At 44.4% G+C, this 22920-nt stretch overlaps 1 protein-coding gene across 1 annotated transcript in view; it reads left to right on the top strand.

The window, feature by feature from the left end:
* Positions 1-316: 316 nt before the first annotated feature.
* The window catches only part of ADAMTS5 (ADAM metallopeptidase with thrombospondin type 1 motif 5), a gene marked incomplete at its 5' end in the record, with an annotated part of 34340 nt that continues 11736 nt past the window's right edge, over positions 317-22920 (top strand). The window contains 3 exons of the mRNA XM_082279014.1: positions 317-1168; positions 11207-11339; positions 22528-22695. Of these exons, the coding sequence (XP_082135140.1) occupies positions 317-1168; positions 11207-11339; positions 22528-22695 (1153 nt within the window). The remainder of the gene's footprint in view (positions 1169-11206; positions 11340-22527; positions 22696-22920) is intronic.

Here is a 22920-nt window from a genome sequence, read left to right as displayed (position 1 = left end):
TCTCTCTCTCCTTCCATGTGCTCCCGGCTCTTCCCTGCAGAGAAACACAAAGTTCACACGCGAGCGGCTTTTGTTGACATTTTTTTCTCTCCCACTCACACTTGACTTGGGGAGGGAGAACTTTTTCCTTCTTCTTCTTTTTTTTTTTGTTCTTTCTTTTTTCCCTTCCCCGCATCTCCCCTTTTCTTCCCATCCCTTAACTACGCTGCCGCGCTCCGCCGGCCGGCTCCTTCCAACGCCGTCTCCCGTTATTATCATCATTATTACTACTATAATTACTATCACCGCCACCCCGCTGCCCCGCGCCGAGGCGAGGATGCTGCCGGCGCTGCTGTGGCTGCTGCTGGCCGCCCGTGCCGGCCGCGCCGCGCCGCCGCCGCCCGCACCTGCCGAGCCCGGCGCGCCGCCCGCCCGGCCCCCCGCCCCCGGGCCGCCCCGCGGGGCCGTGCGGCGCCTCGACCCGACCTACGCGGGGGGCGGCAGGGCGGGCTACGTGCTCTACGCCGGGGGACAGCGCTTCCTGCTCGACCTGGAGCGCGACGGGCCGCGCTGCCACTACCGCGGCACGGTGGACGGCAGCCCGCGCTCGCTCGCCGTCTTCAACCTCTGCGGCGGCCTCGACGGCTTCTTCGCCGTGGGCCGCTCCCGCTACACCGTGCGCCCGGCGCGCCGCGGCCCGCGGGGAGAGGCCGGAGCGCGGATCTATGGCGAGGGCCCGGCCCGCACCCCTCACGTCTTCCGCAGGGAGAGCTTCAGCTTCGAGACGGTGCCGGCCCGCACCAGCTGCGAGACCCGAGACCCCGCCGGGCCGGCGGGCGGGGACGGGCGGCGGCGGCGGCGGCGGCGCTCCGTGTCCCGGGCCCGGCAGGTGGAGCTGCTGCTGGTGGCCGACGCCTCCATGGTGCGCAAGTACGGGAAGGGGCTGCAGCACTACCTGCTCACCCTGGCCTCCATCGCCTCCCGGCTCTACGCGCACGCCAGCCTGGAGAACCACGTGCGGCTGGCCGTGGTGAAGGTGGTGGCGCTGGGCGACAAGGAGAAGGGGCTGGAGGTCAACAGGAACGCCGCCACCACGCTCAAGAACTTCTGCAAGTGGCAGCACCAGCACAACCGCCTCGACGACGACCACGAGGAGCACTACGATGCCGCCATCCTCTTCACCCGCGAGGTAGGCATGGCCCTGGCCACAGGCATGGCCGTGACAGCGACGAGGTGTCCCTCGAGCGTGGGGTGGCCGGGCTGGTGGACCTCCAGTCGCCCTGCTCGGCTTTGCCCACGGGTTGCCTCCCCTCTCGTGGATCCAGCTCTTCCATCAGGGACCGGCACCCGTGCACAGCTGCCGGCGTGGCAGAGGGGTTGAGATGTGTGTGTCCCCTGCCCTGTGCTGTCAGCCCTGCTGTGGGTGCACCAGTGCAGTGCTGGGACCCAGCCAGGTGGAGAGGTGGGAACTTTGGTCGTGGGACTCAGCCTAAAGTCCCTCTGCTTGAGACGTGACTTTGTCTGTCCCAGTGGCTCCTCTCTCTCTGCAGAGGTGGTCCAGGCAGGAAGGGCTGATAGCACTTCCTAAACTAAATTAGTCCCCAAACAAACCTGCTAGTGAAAGTGGTGGAGAGCACCTTAAGAGTACAGACGTCCTGCTTGTGGAGCACATTGGGACGCTATTTCCAGCAAGAATAGCTCCACCGCGCTGGAAGCCGGCAGCACTTGTGGTTCAAGTGTAGGACGTAAATGCAGACCGCAGGTAAACAGAGCTGCATAAGCTGAATTGGGCTGGTGGCAAGGGACTGCAGTCCCTGTCTTGTCCCCCAGGTGGGTGCCCTGATCAGTTGTGAGTTGGATGTGGCCGGTGTTGCCCATGCAAAGGTGTGTCCTGTTGCTCCACGCTGGGTTGTTGATTAATTGCATTGCCAGAGGTCGTTAAGGGACATTGCTCTGGTAGACATGTGGCCGAGTTTATGCAATGAGGTTCTTCTGTAAGAATATCCCTGCAGCGGTTTGGGTTTGGTGTTTTCTTTTTTTCCCTTTCCCCAAGTACGAAAAAAATAACTGCATGACTTTCCGTTCATTTGAGTTCTCCGGCTTTGCTACATCGCAGGAGCCTGCCAAAAAGGATGCTTTGGATGGTTTGTGGAAGGAGTTGCTCCAGAAGGGGGAAAAAAGCGCCTGGCTCGCTTTTCTAGCTGTAAATAGTTGAGACATTAGGTTCTGTGTCAGTCAGGCATCGCTTGTACAACAGGAGCCCCTTTTAGCAGTTTAAAGCCCATCAGTATAATTTGCAAGCTTTCATTTTTTTATCACTATAACCTGAATGAAAGCAGGCTACCTGGACTGTGTCAGAAAGCTTCTGGGTTTTGATATAAACATCTTATCTAATGGCTTATTAAGCCCGGGCCAGCATCCATCATTTCTCTCTGAAGAGTGTTTCTCCCTGCCAGTATTCCCACTTCTTTCCCTGGGCTGTATGACAATTCGGACAATTAATTAACGTAACATCAATTATTAAGTTAATTTGGATTGAGATAGGATACGACTCTAAAGTGCACCTGCTTTACAGATGCTCAGCTGTATTTCTTTGCATGGACACCCTCCTGTCAGAGTGAGAGGGTGCTGTTAATCAATAATCCACTGTCGAAGACTCGTGAGCAATGCATAGAGTTACTTCTTTGGGATGTAAGTAGTACTCAAAATCAACAAAACACCGTAGTTCCTGTGATCTGCTTCCACTCTTAAGATGCAAATGTTGCTTGTACTGCTGCTCAGGGCTGCTTCATGAGAAAAAAAGCACAGGCTTATGTTCTCTTGGTTTACATTTTAACAGCTTTAACTCTGGGATTAGCTCCTAGATGCAATTCAGAACAACTTAATCTGCTTTAATGCTTTGCTGTGTGCACACGAACATTGTTTGGCAGTGTTTGACTGAACTAAGAACCAGACTGGAGTTTCTTGCTACATGTGTTCATGATGTTCTTTGCAGGGAGTGTGTGTGTGAGCCCACACGATTTTTATATGCTTACCCTTGAAATGTCAACATGAATCTATTTGCTCCCCGTGGAATGTAAACACGAAAAGGGTTAAAGGATGAAAAAGCAGTGGACATGTTTCCTGGAGAAAACAGCCCCACTTTGAACTGAAGGAGAGATTTTTTCCAGTTTAGCTTTTCAATGAGAGTGGCAGCAGTTGGCAGGAGAGCACCACTTTTACAACTCTGTTTTGGATGGATGAAGTTGGTTGCTAAGCTACACGACGCCAAGCCGTGGCTGCGTGTTTTGATGGGCTCTGAATATCGTCATGCTGATTTTTAAACATCCAGATGTCTCTAAGTGCTGCGGGTTTCAGGCCTTGGGCAAATGTGTGAGGTACATTTTCCATCGTTGTTTACTAACTGAGGCCACCTTGAGCTTCGTGTCTCTCCGTCAATAGAATAATATTTGCAGATCGTTTGTCAGCTGAATGCCTGGCCTCGGCTGTATGGAACTGGTTTTGTGTAGATAGAATCTGCATTGTGCATGGCTGGTGCCATACAAAACCCTAATATAATAATTATCTTTGTTCCAGAGTGACATTTGCTTGGATGTTGTTTTTTTACACCAAAAGAGGGCTTTATTTGAGTTCCTCATGAGGGAAGAATCCCGACAGAATTCAGCAGTGTTGCTTCGTCCTCTGTGGTTGTCTTTACTTCTTCAAAGATAAATTAGTAACCATTGATAGACTGAGAGTGCATTGGCAGCTCTCCTTTATTATTAAATTAGTAGTGGTTCAAATTATGTTATATAAGTTCAAATTATGGTCATCATCATCATTCATACTAGGAAGCACTTCCCATGTGAAAAAATTTAGAAGGAAATTTACTGATTGTGAGTTAAAACAGCCACTTCCTTCTGGTCATAATCTGTATTTAATTGGATAAGGGCTTTAAAGCAATTATGCTGCAGACCATAGTAAATCACTGTGAACATGAATTCAGTTTGGGGTGATACAGGCAACATGTTAAAGCTGGTTTTAGGCTTTGTGTTGCTTATCAGTGATGGCAAGGGTCCATTAGCCGCAGTGGGTCCTTATGTTTACTCTGTAGATGGAAGGAGCACTAGAGGAACATGCCTGGCCATTGTGAAAACCTGCAGTGGACACAGAAATTATCTGTCACTAAATATTGCAGGAATTTAGTTGGGTTCCACAATGATTATTTGAATCTGATAATGAGGAGTGTATTTTCCCAGTGATCCCATCTCTCATTTTGACCCACGATGAGCAGGATCAAGCACGACAGAGCTCTGACTTGACAGTCAGAAAACGTAATAATTTTCTGATATTTCTAAATTTCCTCAAGGCAGCTTGACCATAACAGCCTTGAAGAGTTCATGGGTCCCCTGCTGTTGGACAACTTTGTGGTTGAGTCCTTGACAGCAGCTGTAAATCTTAGGACCGCATGAATCTTAGAGCATCCTCCATGGAATATGGTGGTGCAGGGATTCAATTCTGGTGGCCACGTGAGTTCTCCACCCCATAGGGAAGTGGCTGTGTGGTGGGGAGGAGGAAGAGCTTGCAAAGCCCTCTTTCCCTGGAGATTAGATCACTCGCTCTCAGTGGCAATGGAGTCAACAGCAAATTTAGAGTTTAGTCTGCTTCAGCCTTTTTTATTGTGAACAGTTTGCAGAAGCTGGAAGCAGACGATCTTCAGATTTTTATGGGTGCAACAAAACACTTGCCAGATTATTTGTCACAGTAGCAAAACAGATTAGATGGGACTTGCAATCTGCAGTTGAACTCACACTGTTCTTTTTCTGAGGTCCAGCCTGCTCTGCAATTATCCTTTAGAATTCATCCAATCTGTTTCATTAATGGCCCTTAGTTAAATTTCAAGTGAACTATTGAATGCATTTGGACAAAATCCAGCTCTCTTCCTCTCCCCCCAGTTCTGAATCATCTGAAGATTAAAATAGATGTTTCTCACAGTAGATACAGACATTAGGAGCAAGAAAAAATCCTTTCCTAAGTGCTTGTTAGCATCATCTGTGATAGTACCATCATGCCTGGCTCAAGCTAGAGTTCATGCTAGAGCCAAAGGCCACTGTCCTGCCTTTTTCTACACAGTAATTATATGGGGCTGGTATGTTTGATTTAGTTTAACTGTCCATCTGGCAGTGCTGTTGAAATTTAACAGCAAGCTTTGTATTATCTCAGCTCTGTAGATGATAATTTCATTGCATGGAGCACATGCTTTCTTTGGCTCTACTTATTTCTTCTTTTTCTTTTTTTTACTTCTTTTCTCTATTATCATCTTCCAACAATTATTATCCCCTAGTAGTAAAACAAGTCGCTGTACCAATGATCAATAGAATAGATTGCACTGGTTGTTATTATTACTCTGAAGAAATGGTAGTGTGATGTGTCTAGCAGTTTCACAGTGTTTTCACCAACTTTGTTGCACGTCTAATACATTTAAATAATGTCCCTAGGGAAAATAAAGTGGGACATAACTGATAGAGGAGAAGTTTGATTCACTCTGATCTAGAGGGATGGTGTGGAGTTTTCCCACAAAGGAATTGTGGCTTAGGCAGGTTAAATCACACATTTTTACTTGCTCACCAGTTTTGTAACTGAAACTTCTCCTCCCCGTGCAGATTCCAAATGCTTTATGTGCATTTTGTCCATATTTTTAAATAACCTGTGGTTTGCATAACTCTGCTGCGTTTTCTTTCAAATGCCTAAGCCTCAGGCCCGTATTTATCACATGAACCCCAAAAGCAAACGACCTCAATTTTTAAGCTAAACTACTGGAGAAATACATGTGGGTTTTGTTTTGGTAGATATGGCAGGTATCACCCTTGTGGTTTTCCTCAGAAGGGAGCCAGGTTTTGGCCACTCTCTCAGAATGTGGCCAGGAAAGCCCAGAGCAGTAACCCAGTGAGTCTGACAGGAGTCCTTCCTCACCTTGAATCCTTTCTGTTCGTTTCAACATTACTTCTTTAAACCACGTGTGCCATTCCACGTTGCTGTGACATCAATAAAAGTTCACCCACTTTGCCGAGGAGCACAAGGGAGGGTGGATGTGTGTGTTCCTAACACCACCTCACCCACCCTCCCTCCCCAGGGCTGTGGTGGGAACGCTGCTGCCGGAAGTCGGAAAGTCGTGCTTAATCCCTTCCTCTGCTTGAGGGGTTTTAGGTCTGTATCGCCCACCTCCCAGGAGGGGTCCTTAACCAGGAGGTCGTAAGCTGTTCCAGGTGTTAAGGAAATTTTCCACCCCTCTGACCAAAGGTCTGTCACTGTGTAGTGAGTAATTCATATGGTGAGAACGAGAGGAATCATGACCTGAAGCCGCTGAGTTGAGTGCAGCACTTGGACTGATGTGGTCTGGGTTCCTCAAGCATGGAGAGAAGGCTGTTTCTGTAATTTACCACAGGCTGTTCAGTGGGAAAGAAGGAGGATGAGCAATAGGGACCAAAAATTGGGTCACTTCACTGACTGCACTTCAGGTGCAGCCTGGGCTAGAGAAACCTTGGGCACAGGGGCTGCTTCAGGAGGAGCCAGAGCTCCCTGTGTGCATGGCAGTAGCCTGGTGTAGACCATACAGTGCTCTCATAAGAAACATTCTTCTAGCTGGTCTCATCCCTGGAAGGAATTTGTAGCTGGATCACATTCTTACTGGGAAAAGGCTTTAGCTGATGAGCTGTTGTAAAGGAACCAGAAGAACAAGTGAACAGAACTGTAAAGGTTTTAGCTGTGCATTACAAAAAGGTGACGTGCAGCTTGGCCTGGTACAAAGCTTAATCCTGTGGGTTCCTCTCATTCTGATCTGAGAAGCTCTGTAGGCTCAGCATCCCTCAGGGGCAAAGGTGGAGAAACACGAAACATCTGAACCCCAGTAAGCAAAGTGCCCAGCTGTTCCAGACTGTGAAACACTTAGAGGCCCACAGGATCCCAAACTGCAAGCCCTATGAGGGGAGATAAAACACCTGAGGATGTGTTCTTCCACCAAATTGTCCTCGTTGGTGCTCACATCCTGTTTTAGATCTGGTCAGCAGGCTCTGACCTAATACCAGGTTTCACTAAACAGTTTGTTCTTGTTCTGAAACCTACTGAACACGTTTCAGGTGAAATAAACTCCCTGCTCCAGCCAGGACGTGGTGACACTTATCTCCCTTCACAACAATGCCATGTATACATGGCAGCCAGCCAGCTGCTCCTGATGGATTTAGAATGCCAAGAAAACTTGGCCTCTAATGAGCTGTCTAATTAACTACCAGACTTGTGATGTACAGCTTAGCTTTACTAAGCCATTCCTTTGCCAAAGCTTAAGTCTTAGCATCTATTGCCTCCTGCATAGCAAATGCATTTCCTTGTCATTCTTCTGCTATGAAACTACTGTAAAGCGGATCAAGGGCCAGGCTGCTTTCCTTTAGAAATATCAAAAAACATTCTTTAAAGCTTCTGCCACTGATTCAAGGCAATTGAGTATACAGAACTGAGTAACTTTCTTTTTCTAAAAGAAACAGAGTGAAATAATAATTGGAAACTGATTTTATGTATCATGAGTCGCCTCTTTCCTCAAGCTTTAGCTGGAGTATGAAAAGTTGAGGCTACCCACACAGATTTTTTAGGATTGCATCATTACAGTGAAGCCTGTTTTTAACAAAAAAATAAAGTATTTTCCAGGAAAATAAAACCTTTTACTGTACTCCCAGAAAGTTTACTTCATGAAAGTAGTAGACTGCTTTCCAGGACTGCCCAGGAAAGCAAAAAACAATGTAATTATTGATTTTGGTAACAAATAATCCATAAGCCAGTGTTTGATGGGTAAGCAGGCATGATTTTCAGTAACATCATTTGAAATAAAGCTGTTTAGAAGCTAGTGTTGGTGAATTGACCCAAAAGCAAACTTTTCAGAGTATTTGTCTCAGAAATGCTGCTTGATAGGCTGCAGTTCTGTTTATAGTGTATACCATGAATAGAAATTCCAGTTCAAATCGTGCAGAGGCAGGAGAAGGAAAGAATGAGACAATGACAACACAGAGGAGCTGAGCTTTCAGTAATCTGCCTAAATGGTTATTGACAATATCAGCCTTAGCTGCAAATGAGCATCCAAGGGCTGGAATTGGCAGGGAGAACCATGATGCTCAATCCGTGCTCTGCTCAAAGCACAGCCATGGCATGCCCTGCTCTAGCAGCAGATGGGCAACCCACAGACATCCCCCTAACAGCTTCTTACAAAGGAGCTGATGCCAGAAAATATTTCCTGTCCTTGTTCCCAGAATCCTTTACAAGCCCCTCTGCTGTTTCCCAGCTGGGATTTGGCAGCGGCTGCAGGACTCCCACACCGACTGCTGGGGGGCCACAAGGACTTGGCCACGGAGCTGCTGGGCTGCTTTGCTGCAGCACTGGTCACCACTTTCTGACCCCAGAGTGGTCACTCTTCTCCTTTCTGGGGATGGCTGGTCGCACTCTGTCTGAGGACACCTGTTTTCCAGCTGTCTTTGAGGAATTGGAGGAGCTAGGTGATTTTACATAGAAGCAGTTTGCAGAATCATGTCTTTCCTGCTGTGGGATTTCCTAGGACCAGCCTCTGGTACAGCCCTAATGTCTAGGGAAGACAGTGTAATGCAGTCCTGTGCACGGCTTTTGAAATGCTGAGGTGAGACTATGGTAACATCCCTGCCCTAATGTTCCCTGCTCTACACATCCCATCAGAATTAGCTCTATGGAAGTTTATGAGAGTGCCTGCTTAGAGAAATTATATTCTTGTAGTTATATTTGTGTCATGAAATCTGGTGAATCATTGTGAGGTCTGGCTGTGCCTGCTGGTGTAAATTCCCAGCATAGCTGCTTCTTGTGTGCAAATGGGAGTAAATCCTGACTGGCATGAGGCATCTGGGTGCTGATACCATTGTGCTTACACTGGGAGCAGCACTGATGTCAGAATCTACGTGATAATGACACCCAAATACAAGAGCAGACGAGTGATATAGAATCTGCCTGCAGAGGCAAAGCCTGAATTCAGTTTATACTATTACTGGCACTGTCAACCTGTCCTGCCCTCCTCCAGTAAGTTGCTTTCTGTCTGATTTATGTGCTTTTTGGTACTTGTGTGAGAATTTCAGTTCAGCTGCTTGTGTGGATTCAGGTCAGATTGCTCTGTCACAGAATCACAGGATCAGTTAGGTTGGAAATGACCTCTGAAATCATTGAGTCCAACCTGTGGCTGAACACCACCTTGTAAACCAGACCATGGCACTGAGTCCACATACAGTCATTCCTTGGACACCTCCAGGGATGGGGACACCAAACCTCCCTGGGCAGCCCTTTCCAATATCTAATCACCCTTTTTATGAAGAAATTCTTCTTAATGTCCAGCCTACACATCCAGTTTAAGACTGTGTCTCCTTGTCCCATTGATAGTTCCTTGGGAGCAGAGCCTGGCCCCACCCAGCTGCACCTTCCTGTCAGGGAGTTGTGGAGGGTGAGAAGGACCAAGTTCAGTGTAAAGGGTTAATCAGATATGAACCCAAACAAAAGTAGTAGGAGTATAAGGATGGTGTCTTCTTTGTTGAATATGCCCCAGATATGTGACATAAGAATAACATGACCTCACTTGAGGCCTCTCCCAACGCCGGTTGAGAGCTGCTGAAAATGATGCAAAGTTTATTTGCCTAAATAGAACTGGAAAAATTGTGCATTTCTTTTAAAATACTTTGAAATATGCATCCCATACTTCCCATAACCCATGCAGAGCAAGAGGCAAAGTCTGGGGGCTTAGAGAGAAAATTGTCTGTATATTATCTGCAGTGGTACAGAATGGAAGTTTTCCTTAAACCATGGATTACACCTGTGAAAATTTGGAAATTCAATACTTTTCAACTACATTCCCTCTCTTCTTGCCAGGCTGTTTTGGTCAGTGGTAGTGAAGCATTTAAAGCTTGGTGTTAAGTAGCAACAAGAGTGAATTTACCAAGAGTTCCCAGATACCTGGAAGCCAGAACTGAGCCTGAAATTTCTCCTCCATATATGTAATATTGCTTTGTATTTCAGCTTGAAAAATTTCTTTCTTTGGAAAAAAAACCCAACACCTTTTTTCTTTTTTTGTGTGTGTGTTTGTAAAGAGATGCTCTGTCACAGTATCTGTGAACTCTGTGTGGTTTTCTTTGACTTCAGTGGGATTTGAATCCTCTGCATTTCCAAGTTTGCCTAACCTGTCATAATCAGTGAACACTGCTGCTCTGAAGCCTCCTGCAAGGTGTCTCTTACTCAGATGGATTAATTATGAAAGGCTTCATTAAAGGAAGTCCTTATAGAAAGAGATCAGAAGGGAAGAAGAGAATCTTAAAAATGAAGGGAAAAAAGTGCTCTTTGATCATTTTGACAATACCATTTGTCATGCCTTGAAATGACAGTTTCATTCAACCACAATGAAACGTTGAAGTGTTCCAAATAGCATGGCCCCTACTTTTCCTTCTCATCCAAATAATGTATACATATGCACATTCACACTAATATTCTTCCCTCTGCTCCAACAGAAGCACAGAAAAGTTACTGCTGGTGATAAAACCACAATGTCTGACCAAAGCTGAAAGGAAAAACCTAATGCTACCTGCATGGTTTTTGGAGACACCCCATATCTACATGTGGGAGAAGTGGTTGAGTTGTTGGGATTTTGCACTCTCTGACTCTCAGCAATCTCTGAGAATTGCTTAAATGCTTGGTATATTATTGGGTAACACACTATTAATTGTACTGCTTTACAGGTGCAAAAGGAGGTTTCACACGTAACAATGTCATTTAAGTGCAGGTATAAGATTTGCTTCAGAAAAGCAAGGTGAACTCTGGCTCAAGGACTGATCAGAAAGCTGAAGCTTTCTGTCAGTGTAAATAAAAAGAATTTTCTGGTTTTATTGTCCATGAGGAAATGCTTTCACAGAATGTTTGAAGTACCTACCTCAATGCAAGTGTGAGCACCGCAGAAATACAAATGTAACTAACAGCAGTTAGCTTCAGAATGTATCCAAATTCTGTTAAAGTCCATAAAAATACTCCCACTGACCTTACCATAGACTGGCTTGCTGTGCTTTTAACATCTTTAGCTGGAACCTTACGTTGATATTTTCATCCAGGTCCTGCTGTTGCCGAAGGCGACTTTAACCGGTTGTTACCGCTGAGTGTCAAAACTTAATTTAATGATTTTTTGAATTTTTTTTTCTCCCTTCTGGGGCAGGATTTGTGTGGGCATCATTCCTGTGATACCCTGGGAATGGCAGACGTTGGGACCATCTGCTCCCCCGAGCGCAGCTGCGCGGTGATTGAAGACGACGGCCTCCACGCAGCCTTTACGGTGGCTCACGAAATTGGTATGCAGTGCCTTTTCTGTTCCCCCGCCAAGCCAAACACTCCCAACAGCTGCATTAGGAACCAAAATACCCCGCAATTAATTCCAGATTTCCCCCGGCCCAGAGCCCTGCCTGGGGATTAGGGCTGTGTACATATGCACTTCAGGGTTAACTAATAAGGGATCAGAAGGCAGGGGAAGGCGCACAGTAGGTGTTTCCTCCCTGACAGTGGCCTTTCTAAGCAGCAGTTGAAGTGAAAATTCAAAGGCTGCTGCTACTGCCCAAAGATGTCAATGCATGGCCCTCCTGAGAAAGCTTTTGGCCCATCTGTTGTAATTTGCATGCGTTTATTTATTGGAAAATAAGTCACATTTTTCAACTTGTTGCATGTGCTACCGTTAGGAAGATTTTTTTCATTGTATTACCTGCAGAGAAAAGCTGTTGTGGCAACAAAACCAACATAATTCTAATATCTTCGTAAGTGCATGGAAATTCCACCTTTATGAATCCTATAATAAGTTAAATAGTATTTAGGTGATAAAAGTTTGGTCAAAAAACCTGTTCAGCTTTGTTTCAGTTTCCACCTCAGTGGACAGCAATTAAATCAGGAGCCTTGCATGTACCCTTCACAAGGGTTTAAGATAGAATTAGTGAGAGAAGAAAGTTTGTGGTCTTGTATATTACATCTGTCATGATATATCCCTTCAGAGTGACTGCTGCCATCTTGATCATGTTTAATTTACTGGTATTTTGTGAACTGTGTTCACTGGAAATGCATTTGCTATAAGGGCTATTCACTTTGGGGAGTGAACAGCAATTTAAAAGTGGAGAATGTTCTTTTTTTCTTTTTTCTTTTTTTTTTTGTAATATTCTTGGAAGGAAATAACAAGGAAAGGAGAACTTTCACAGAGAGCCAGCTGCTGAATTGCCTTGTACCTCGTGCCAAACCAAAGTAAAGTTTGCTTTGGGACTATCATTGCAGTGGTTCCATTTTCAAGGAGCTTGCAGGTAGAGGCTGAGATCTGAGTGCCTTATACATATAACTCAGGAAACAGAGGTCACCAAGGATGGAAAATGACCTGACTGCTCAGTGACAAGTGATCCTAACCCTGCTCCTCCTATAGCTCTGCAAAGGAGTTACATCAGTAGTGGCTGGAGAGGGGATCGGGCGTTGCATGAAAACATGAAATATTGTGTCAAGATGAGCCCCCAAAGCAGAAGTTTTATTTTAGTAAGCAGTTTTGTCAAAACAAAATAAAAACTCCTCTGGAGTCACTAATTCAGTGCATTTGGAGATAGCTACAGCAGTGCAGAAAGACAGGTTCACATGGGATGTGGATGCTGTGAATGAGCCATCACAAACCTGGGATGTGTTAGATGGCAAACTTAGCCTGTCATTCAGAGCCAGCGTGCTGGGGACACTGCTTGTGTCCCCTTGCACCCAGAAGTGATGCCTCTGCTGAGGGTCAGTGGGCAGGGTTGGGTGAGGAGCCGCCTTGTGGTGCCAGTGTTGATGGATCTGGTGTGTGAAGAGGAAAGCAATGTCTTTCCTGCCATTTTATCAGCAATAAATACATTTTTTAGGTAGATTAAAAATGAAAGAACACAGATCAGTAAAGACAGGGATAAGCAGCTAATGTTCACATTGTTACCTTGAATTCCACACAGAGAAAATATAAGCAAAAGTGAATTATTTTTAGTGATCTAGAAGCACATTTTGGAGAAAGGCCATTTTCATACCTAGAAATTTACAGGAATCTCTAAAAACTATAATTTTCAATGTAAAAAAGGTATGAATTGAAATGAATAAATAAGAACCCTAATGGACATAAAACCTCTACTTTGAGGCTGTTTAAAATAACATCCTTTTTTTTCCTCCTCACCAGAAGTTTTTAAGAAAGGAGGGGTGTCAGGTCACAGAATGATCTTTGTGTGTGTGGCCTGAAGTAGGAGAAGCTGAGAAGAAAAAACAGCTAAAATTGCTTGAGTACTTAAATCAAAGGTCAAAAAAGGATGAAAAATAAAAGTGTGGCATGGATATCCTTTAGTTAAGCACTTTGGGGAAAACCTTGCTTTATTTTATTTGGAGACCAGGTTTCTTCCTACAATCCAGAAATCTTCAAGTTCCCCCTATCCTGTGGGCAGGGTGTAGCTTTAATTTTACAGTGGCTCAGTTCCTCAGTCAGAGGGGATGCTCTGAGCCTGAGATGTTCTTTTCTGGCAGTAGGAAGGTCAAGGTGAGCCACTGAGTGAAGGAGAGTCACTCTCAGCTGTTTTTGTGCATGGGGAGCAGATGCAGCACCATTAACATGGACTTGATTCTCAGAGTATCCTCGCTGTGGCTTCCAGGGGGATGTGAATGCTCTTGTTTCCCCTGTGAAGGATCCAAGAGCATTTTCCAGGCTCAAATTCTTTCTCTGGAAGGCAACCAAAGTAAATTGAACTGCAGCTAAACCTGACACGAGGATGGATGCCCAGCCCAGGGGCTCAGGTTGGATTGGTGCACAGGAAGCCAAAAAGCAGCTTGCTGCAGAATAAACCTGCTGCTTCAGTTGCCAGGGTTTGTGCCACATCACACATGAGATGTTTGTTTTATTTCTTTCAGATAAAATAGATGGATTTTGACCAGTGGTTTTTGAGGGGGAGAGAATGGATGGGCAGCAACAGGCAAAACCTCCACAGGCCTGTAAAGGAGAGCACAGGAAGGAATAGATGCAGCCAAATTCTTGGTGCAACTGATTAGCTGGCAATAAGAGGTAGAGATCTTTATATAAAGTTTGATAAGGTAGGACCTGAATCTTGTCCTACTTGCACGTAGGAAAATCAGTAATAGCTTGTCTCCAAAGTCAAATGGGGAGAAAAAGAGGATAATGCAACATAAAAGCATCAGGAAGAAACCTTGTAACTTAAAATCTGATAATCCTGTTTCTCCTGAGAATACAGGGGGGCAGTGCTAATACTATAAATGTTATTTTGAAATCATAGCCTGCCAAGACATCCAGCCACCAACAGTAAATCCATATCTGGTTATTTTCTAGCAGGGGACATGCTGCTGTCAGCTGGGACAACAGCAGCTTCATTTTCACAAAAATAACCCCCTGGATTCTTGCCTGCAATCATCAGTTCATCACCATGTTGTGGCATATGGATGCTTTTTTTTACTCCTAGCAGCTCCTTCAGCTACACCTCCACAGCTCTGCAGGGCTGTCTGAGCTTAGGCACAGTGTGTAGCATTCTCCAAGCCTTTGTCATCAGCAGCTTGTTGTCTGTAAAAATGATGTTTCCTTGCTTCACGCACTTCCCTGCCTCTTGGGGACATGTGGAGGAGAGCATTGAAGAACCTGAGATTGCTCATAATCTCAAGTTATTTAATGTTTTTCATAGGGCAGCACTGTATTGCTTCTCCATATATCCCTTATTAAAATAACCATCAGGAAACAAAAACAATGAGATTTTCACTCTGATACTCTGGACTTTTGGGTTGAAGATTTGTTGCTTTGACAGTGCTGAGTTATAAAGTGAAGATAAGCATGATCCAGCATCAGCAACAGGCACAGTCAATCTGTTGGAATTACATTTAACGTATTTTGTGATGGGTTATATCCATGTTTAGCAGCTTGGTGCTGTGTTTTGAGGTACAGTCATGGTCAGAAGGTTTCTGCTGGAGTCCCACATGCTTCAGCAGACAGCCCACCACCCTAAACAGTTTGCTATCTACAAAAGCAAAATGAGGAGAGTTCAAGGGGATATAGATGAAGCTACTGCTTGTTTTCTCAATAGGAAATTTCCCCAAATCACAAAGGGAATCCCAGGGAAAGCCAAGAATTAAACTTGAGTTTTGATCTAGAGTCTCTTGAGTTTTGATCTAGTCCTTAAATACAAAAGCATCCTTCCTGCAGCCTTCAAGCAGGCAAAGCTCCAGTTCAGCTCCGTGGGAGTTACATGGGTCTAACAGCTTAAATCAGATCTATCTTTGTTCTTTCCATCACTCTTGAGAAACTTACTTTGAAAAAAAGAGCCAATACAGCCTTTTTTCTCAGTGATAATGTTCATTTGACCTTTTGCAATGTTCCTACTCCTCTGTTACACAAACACTCTGGCAGGCAGTTACTCCTTCTGTCCTCCTGAGTAATATGGTTTACTGATGTTCTTTCCAAGTATTTTATTTTTAGGCTATAGCTTTAGCATTGCTACGTGGAACTCATTAAACCTTTGTTCATTAGTTTCCTTTTATCTTTCACATGTGACTTTTGGGGAGGGAAGACCAAAGGGTGGGATAAAAGCAGCCTTCAAATATGTTTAAAAAATCACTGCAAAAATTTGCATAATAAATCATTCCCCCTGTCCACCTGGGACAGCACAAGGGGTAATGGCCTGCAATTGCAGCAGGGAAGATTTGCTTTAAGCATTAGCCAAAATCATCTAAGCAGGACAGTTGAGGGCAGGACTGAAGTGCTTGGGGAGGCTCTGTTTCTGGAGGCTCACAGGAGCCAGCTGGCTGAAGCAGCTGTGGCTCAGGGGATGCTGATCCTACCCCAGGGCAGAGGGATGCACAGGATGCCTTTTCAAGGTCCCTGCTCAGCATCATTTTCTGTGGTTATGAGGAGTTATCACAACATCCTCCACAGCTGGGCTGTGTAATGCCTGAAACCAAGGGACTGCACAGAAACTAAAGCTAGAAAATCATGGAATGGTTTGGATTGGAAGGAGCCTTAAAAATGATCCAGTCCCACCCCTGCCATGGGCAGTGACACCTTCCACTGTCCCAGATTGCTCCAAGCTGGCCTTGGACACTTCCAGGGATGGGGCCAGCCACACCGTCCCTGTGCCAGGGCCTCACCATCCTCACAGCCAAGAATTTTCTTCATATATTAAGTAAGGAGTATGATACCAAATCTTTTCCAGCATGGCATCATTCTGTGGCCTCTGACACCACTGAGGACAAAAGTGTCACGAGCTACATCAGCAAAATGTATTTGAGAGCATAATTTTCTGTCAAAAAAGGCATTTTAGAAGTGAGGTATCGCTCCTGGCATCTCTGTTCACCTGGTTCACTGAAATACATCAGAATACCATGAACTATGAGTGGATTGGAGCTATTTATTCAGAGCCTGAGCTGTGTTGGAGCTGCAGGCCACTGAGGAAGGAATACCATGTCTAACTCACAGCAGACTCTGATTCTGACCCTTCTTCAGTGACAAATGAAACCGAGAACAACGTGTGTGATACTTAAAGGAGTCTTTCTTTTGATGTCCATAGAAGAGTCAAAAGATACTCCCACTCCTTGTTTTACCACATGTGCTCATTTTGTGTACACTCAAAAGTAACTAAATACAGCAATCTCTTCTTCCCCATGTTCTGCTGAACATGCAGCCCTTTGATTTCAAGGCTGTCAAGATAAAGCAGATAAAGACAAGCTTTAGACCTGACAGCTACAAATCTCCTGTAGCCTTTCATTTCAAGGGGGATACATTGCCAAGGGCACAGAGTCTCACAGCCACATGAAAAAAACAGTGGAGGTTGTCTGAATCTCATATTATGTTTCCTTCATGACAGGTGATGTTTAGACGAATATCCAGGTAATCATAATTAGGCAGATTTGCTTTCTTAAAACAACAAAAAACCGAGAGAGTACACTCATCCAAGTCTTCTCTGCTGACATGCATCAGGAAAATTACTTGATTCCTCCTCTTTGAACCTTTTTTCAAAGTTCTGTCTTAACTTCTGCTTGCAAAAGCTCTCAAATTAAGCCTTCATGAACGTACCCCTTTTGATGAAGAGATGGGCAGACAAAGCTAAGCCTTCACAAGAGCTGAAGGTGGGGCAGAAAATTAAGCTGATGCCTGAAAAAGCAAACATCAGCTGTCTAAAAGGTTGCTGGTTAAAATTTTGAATAAAAATTCTTGGCTTGCCCAGAAATATTTTTATTAACTTGTAATATAAAATATATCATCATTCCACCTGCAGCAGACGTGGTGCTTAAAGCAAACTGTAAAACTCTGTGTTTTGCCTAATATTTCACAGCAGTCCTTATCAAAAAATATGTTAAGGACATGGTTTAGTGGTGGCTTTGGCAGTGTCAGGTTTATGGTTGTACCCAATGGTCTTTTCCAACCTAAGTGATCTCTGATTTTATGATCCTAAAAGAAGCTCAGTGTTCAGCCTGTGCCTCCAGCCTTCCAGACTGCAGGGTAGAGTAGGGATTGCTTTCCTCCTTGGCAGGTAGATAATACCGATACAATAAGGTAGCTTTTGTGGGGAAGGTGCTTCTGCTACAGAGTAGGAAGGCAGAATTGCCCAATAACAGGCAGCAGGCAATACAATTTTTACATTCCTGCACTGTGTACTCCCACAGAGTTCATTCATTTACCATGAACTGCTGTGAATTACATTCTTTCCAAGTTCCTCTGAGTTGAACAGGTGTGAAATAGGTGTCACCCTCTCCCACTTCTCTTCTACATGCCCCATTAATTAGTGTAGCAGATGTAGTGAGGACCTCCAAGGCCACATCTTTTTAATGATTATTTAAGTCTGTGTGGACACAGCAGTCTGTGATTGCCTGGCCCGCATTGGCTGGGCAGAATCTTGCCTGGGAATTGCCTGTCTGACAGGGGTGATGTGTCTGTGATCTCCCACAAGTCTGTTACAATGAGCCAGCTCAGCACAGGTTTGTTTTGTGTAAAGTCTGCAGCACTGGTGGGTGAATGTCTGATTGGGGCTTTTTTTTTTTATGTCTGCTCCTGAGAAGAAGCTGCACTCCAGACTATTGTTTTGTTGAGTCTGAAGAACTCTTTTAAGCCAGAAATATTAAAAACTGCTTCTGGGCTGGAGATTGAAAAGAGAGAGTGATTTTTTTTTAATCTTTTTTCTTTCGTAAGTGACTGATAGCAGTCAAAGAAAAGAGAACTGGAAGGAAAGCTCAATAATATAAAAAAGAGGAATGGCCAGTTTTATATTCTATGCAATCTTTTTGTAAGCTTGTGTAATTCAAATCACTTCTGTTTCATAAAAACACCAGCTTTATTAATTGTTACTGCTTAGGTCCATCATGACTTCAGGAGGATTCCTGAGTGATACCAGCATGAATTTCTTAAGAAGGAGTCACATACTCACAGGAGTTAGAAAAACAGCCCATGCCAGAAGAAATGGTTTTATTTTGACAGAGTTCCCTCATGCAATCTTTGTTTAGTGAGGGGAGGGCAGGAGGCTAATGCAGAAGGTCTGGGCTGGTGATTAGCCTGAGGAATGTTGAGCCAGGAGCTTCCTGAGCCCTGATCCCTTGAGAGCCACCGACTCACGGGGTAACCTGGGGCAAACCTCTTGACCTTCTTTTGCAGCCCAGTTGTCCCAACTGGAAATTAGGTGAAAGGCATGACCTCACTGGCAAACACATGCTTCATCCGAGCTGAGCTTCTCTGAGAAAACAAATTACAGTGCCTGCAGCATTTTTCAGCCTGCTGTGTCACCTTGCATGTGTCCTGTGGTCAGATGGAGTGCAAGAGCTGCTCTTTGATGTGCTGTTCAAGTTCTTGGCCATAAGCAGGGATTGGTGGCTTTTTTCCAGGAGACCCACCTTGGTTTGTGCTTTAGCAAAAGCTGGGGTTGGCTTGCTGTATGTTGTGGATATTTTCTGTTTTCTTGTTTCTTATGCTTGAAATACCAGTGAAAAATGAATGAGAGTAATTTTGCCTGCTGTTCACTCAGAGAAACTCTGCAGATAGTCTAGAACTGTGTATTAAGGAAAACCAGAAACTTCAAGAAATGTTTGGGCAACACTCTCAGGCACAGGGTGGGATTCACGGGGCTGTCCTGTGCCGGGCCAGGAGCTGGACTTGAATGATCCTTGTGAGTCCTTTCCAGCTCAGGACATCCTGTGGTTCTGGTTTGCTTCCCAGTGCTCCTGGGAATATGAGAGTTGCTTCACCACACATCCAGCACAGCTCTGGTGCACTCCTGGTTTCCCTGTAGGGCTCTCGTGTCCTGTTCCTCAGAGAGGATGAAAGTTTTAACTTAATTGCTCTGGAGTATTCCCACCTTGTATAGGGATATACACCCCATTCCTGCAAGGTACAGAGATCATTTTTGAACACATGGAAGGTATTGTTTCCTGTTGGGCTGTAGCAGGTGTTGGCCTTCAGCAGGGAAAGTTGTGAGGGGAGGATGTCGTTCCATGTAGGTCGTTGGTCTCTTTGGAGTTTGAGATGAATTTACAAGCAGGCCACCTCCTCCTTGGCTACAAGAGGGCAAACCCTGCCTCCTCTCCATCTGTTTCCTTCACCATTTCGTGCATTCCTACAGCATAACTTAACTAAACACCATCCTGCTGGTAAAATTATATTATGTCATTTTCACTCAGTGGGAACTGTCAGCACCAGTAAGATGCTTCATTAAGTAGAAAACAGCAGATGATCTACGAACCCATTCTCAATCAGTCATCATTTCACACAGCTGCTGGGAGCCTTTTCTTTTTCTTCAACAGCCTGGTTTGACATTCAGAGTCATACAAAATGGGGTGGGGCTAAAATTGTCATTGTTTTTAAAAGCCTTCTTCGTAAGATTTGTATTCCTCGAGTCTTTGCTTCTGTCCAGAGCTTTCTCCAGAGCTCTGCTTCCATACAGGGTCACTTGAAGGATCAGCCTTTCCACTTTGGAAGGGAAGCACCCCACCAGAAAATGCCAGAAACCACCCTAATATCATGTAATAACACCAGCACGGTCATGCATGTGAGGTGTGGTGGGGAGAGACTTCTTGAAATAGGAAGGGAAGTGTCCCATCCTTAATTTTTGGGTGCAAAAGGATGAAGGGCACAGGTGTTGAAGGACTTTGCTGCTCTCACTTCTGTGCTAAAAAGAACAAAACTTAGCCAGGCAGTACTTAGAGATTACAAAGCCCTGTGATATTTTGAATTTTGATTTTTTTTAATGAAATGCAAAGCCAGGTTTCAGCATCATTGGGAGTTTGTCATATGCTTTAATCACTTCTAAGTCTGGTCAGAGTGTCTTAAAAGGCAAAGTTAGGACAGGGAAAAATTTAGGTTGTGGTAAGAATTAGGAATTTTAGCTCCATAAAATCCTTTGAGAGTTGCATTCACGGTGTTTGTAAGCATGCATAAAAAGTTAACTGGCAAATCAGTATGGAGAGCTAAAATCCATATATTTAATGCTATTATCCTCACTAACATCACTGGTGGCTAATTTAGAAGCTCAAATACTGACAATCAGAATTATGTATTTTGGAAATTATATGCTACTTACTGCATCCTTGTCATGATGGCTTTTTAAAATTATTTCTGAAAATTTTAAACATAACAAGGGAGATTCACAAATCCTTTGGGAAGCTTCTCCTCCAAAAGGCTGAAGTCTGCCAAGTAAGTGACTTAGTTCTCGTCATACACTGGAACAATGGCCTGATTTAATATGACAAAGTAGACGCTGCTAATGAGGTGTGTCCTCAGCTCACCCCATTTATCACTGTAAAGCATAGAAGTTATGCTACTCTCTCATTAAAGGTGAATTCAGTAGCCTGACACTTTCCAGGAGATGACCCTGTTTGAGGTTCCTCTGCTTTTGCCAAAGTATTTGGGATGAAATGTTCTGTGCTGAACAATGGCCTGAGAAGCATTTCATTTTATTTATTTACTCTGAACTTCTCCACAGAGGCTGGCCAGCCTTTTTCTGAGGAGGGAGACTAAATTGCAACAGTGTTATGAAGAAATCCTCAGTCTCTCTGCTCCAAGTGAAGAGCTTGAAATTTGCCTGCAAGCTTCCTCATATCCAAAGCATATTTTATTATTTGGCTCCTTGAGGAGAAAAAAGAAAGATGTCATAGGTAGGAGAGAAACTCAAGAGCTGCCCAAGTTGCAGAAGCATTAACAGGCCTGTGAATATGTGCACTGTGTTAAGTGTTTAATTGTGCACTTACATGGATGTCCTTCACGTAAAATGGGCAGTTCTGAAGGGTGAAGGACAGTTATGCAAGAAGGGATTTGTGCAGAGAGCAAAAGTGCGTCTTACATGGGTGAAGTGCTGCAGAGTGGTACCAGAGGCTGTGGCAAACTGGGATTCTGCCCTAAAAGACTGAAAGCTTCATGCCACAGAGTTCTGGGTAGTTCTGAATGGTGCTATAAAATGCTGAGCACTCCGAAAAATTACATCCTCGAGTTTCTGGTGTGCACCCAACTATCATTCATATCCCACTCTGAACCAGTGCTGAGTGCCATGGGATGTTACTCAGCCAAACTCTTTGGATCAATGCTCCAGCTTTTTTCATTCACCCAGAGCTGTTCAATACCAAGGTAGTGACTCAGAAATGAAAATCCTTTTCCACTGAGAGACCCTCATTGCCTTATTTCACAAACATTCTGCAGTGAGGTAATTTCTACAACTGTGAGCAGTCTTGGATCAGTAAATACAATGTAAATACAATGTATTAAACCCTCAGCCCACTTCCAGAGAATTTGCTTTGTAGGTTGTAAGTGATGCACTGATTATTTGGTTACTCTGTCAGAGGAATCCATCCGTTTGAAATAATAATCTTAGCAGTGAATTGTTTTACTCAATACCAGCATTTCTCTGAAATGAAACAAAGCTGTTGTCATCTCTTCAGAGCAAGTCTTTATGTAGTTCTGTGTCAGATTGAAGCTTGACATGTACCTCCTGACAGTCAGCCGTGTCTGAGTGCACCAGAACAGCATTATCGGCCTTACGTAGAAAGTATTGCCAAAGAAAAATGCCTGAAAAAAAGAAAAAGGCCAAATCTTGCAGAATGTGTTCCTTTCAGGGCATCAGGCTTTTTTTCTGTAGTGGCCTTGATGGGTGATCTTGTCCCTGTTGTTATAGCACTCTTAGTTTAGCCCTGCATATCTTACTAATCAACTTCTGGCTTAGGTTTGACTTTTTTTTTTTTTTGAGTGTTAAGTTCAGGCTTGAGCTCTCTGCAGCTTTATTCCCATTCATTCTTTTACCATTTGTTTAGCTGCATCATAAATGCTTTTATTTTTACCTCTTAAAAAAGACGCAGCACCTTTCTAGACAGTTGCAGAACGTCTTCACAAAGTTTTTCTTGCTGAAGATGATTTGGAAAAACAGTAAGAAGCCAATTGTTGATAAATACAAATGAGTACAGTCCCCTTCCTCCACATGACTGTAAGCTCCAGCTGGTCAACTCTGGATAGTCATAGAATGTTATTTATTTGCTTCATTTCCGCAGGGCACTTGCTTGGGCTTTCCCATGATGACTCCAAGTTCTGTGAGGAGAACTTTGGCTCCATGGAAGACAAGCGCCTGATGTCTTCCATTCTGACCAGCATTGATGCTTCAAAACCCTGGTCCAAGTGCACTTCAGCAACTATCACAGAATTCTTTGATGATGGCCATGGTATGTGTTATCACTCCTTGTGTCAGCTACATGGTACTTTTTACAGTGAATCTATATTTTTTAATAAGAACATTTTATGGCAGCTTATTTGCTTAATATGACATTTACCCCTTGGGGAATAAGTACAAAAATTCCATTTTCCGAAAGTAGAAATAAAAAAGCATAATCTTCACTCTTTAATGAATTTTAAAGTCTTCCTTGTGCTCCCAAAGCAACTGCAGTTAT

The sequence above is a fragment of the Coloeus monedula genome (assembly GCF_965178545.1).
Source record: "Coloeus monedula genome assembly, chromosome: 3".
NCBI lineage: Eukaryota > Metazoa > Chordata > Aves > Passeriformes > Corvidae > Coloeus > Coloeus monedula.
Note: the sequence above shows the minus strand (reverse complement) of the source record. Positions and strands in the feature narration are given on the sequence as shown.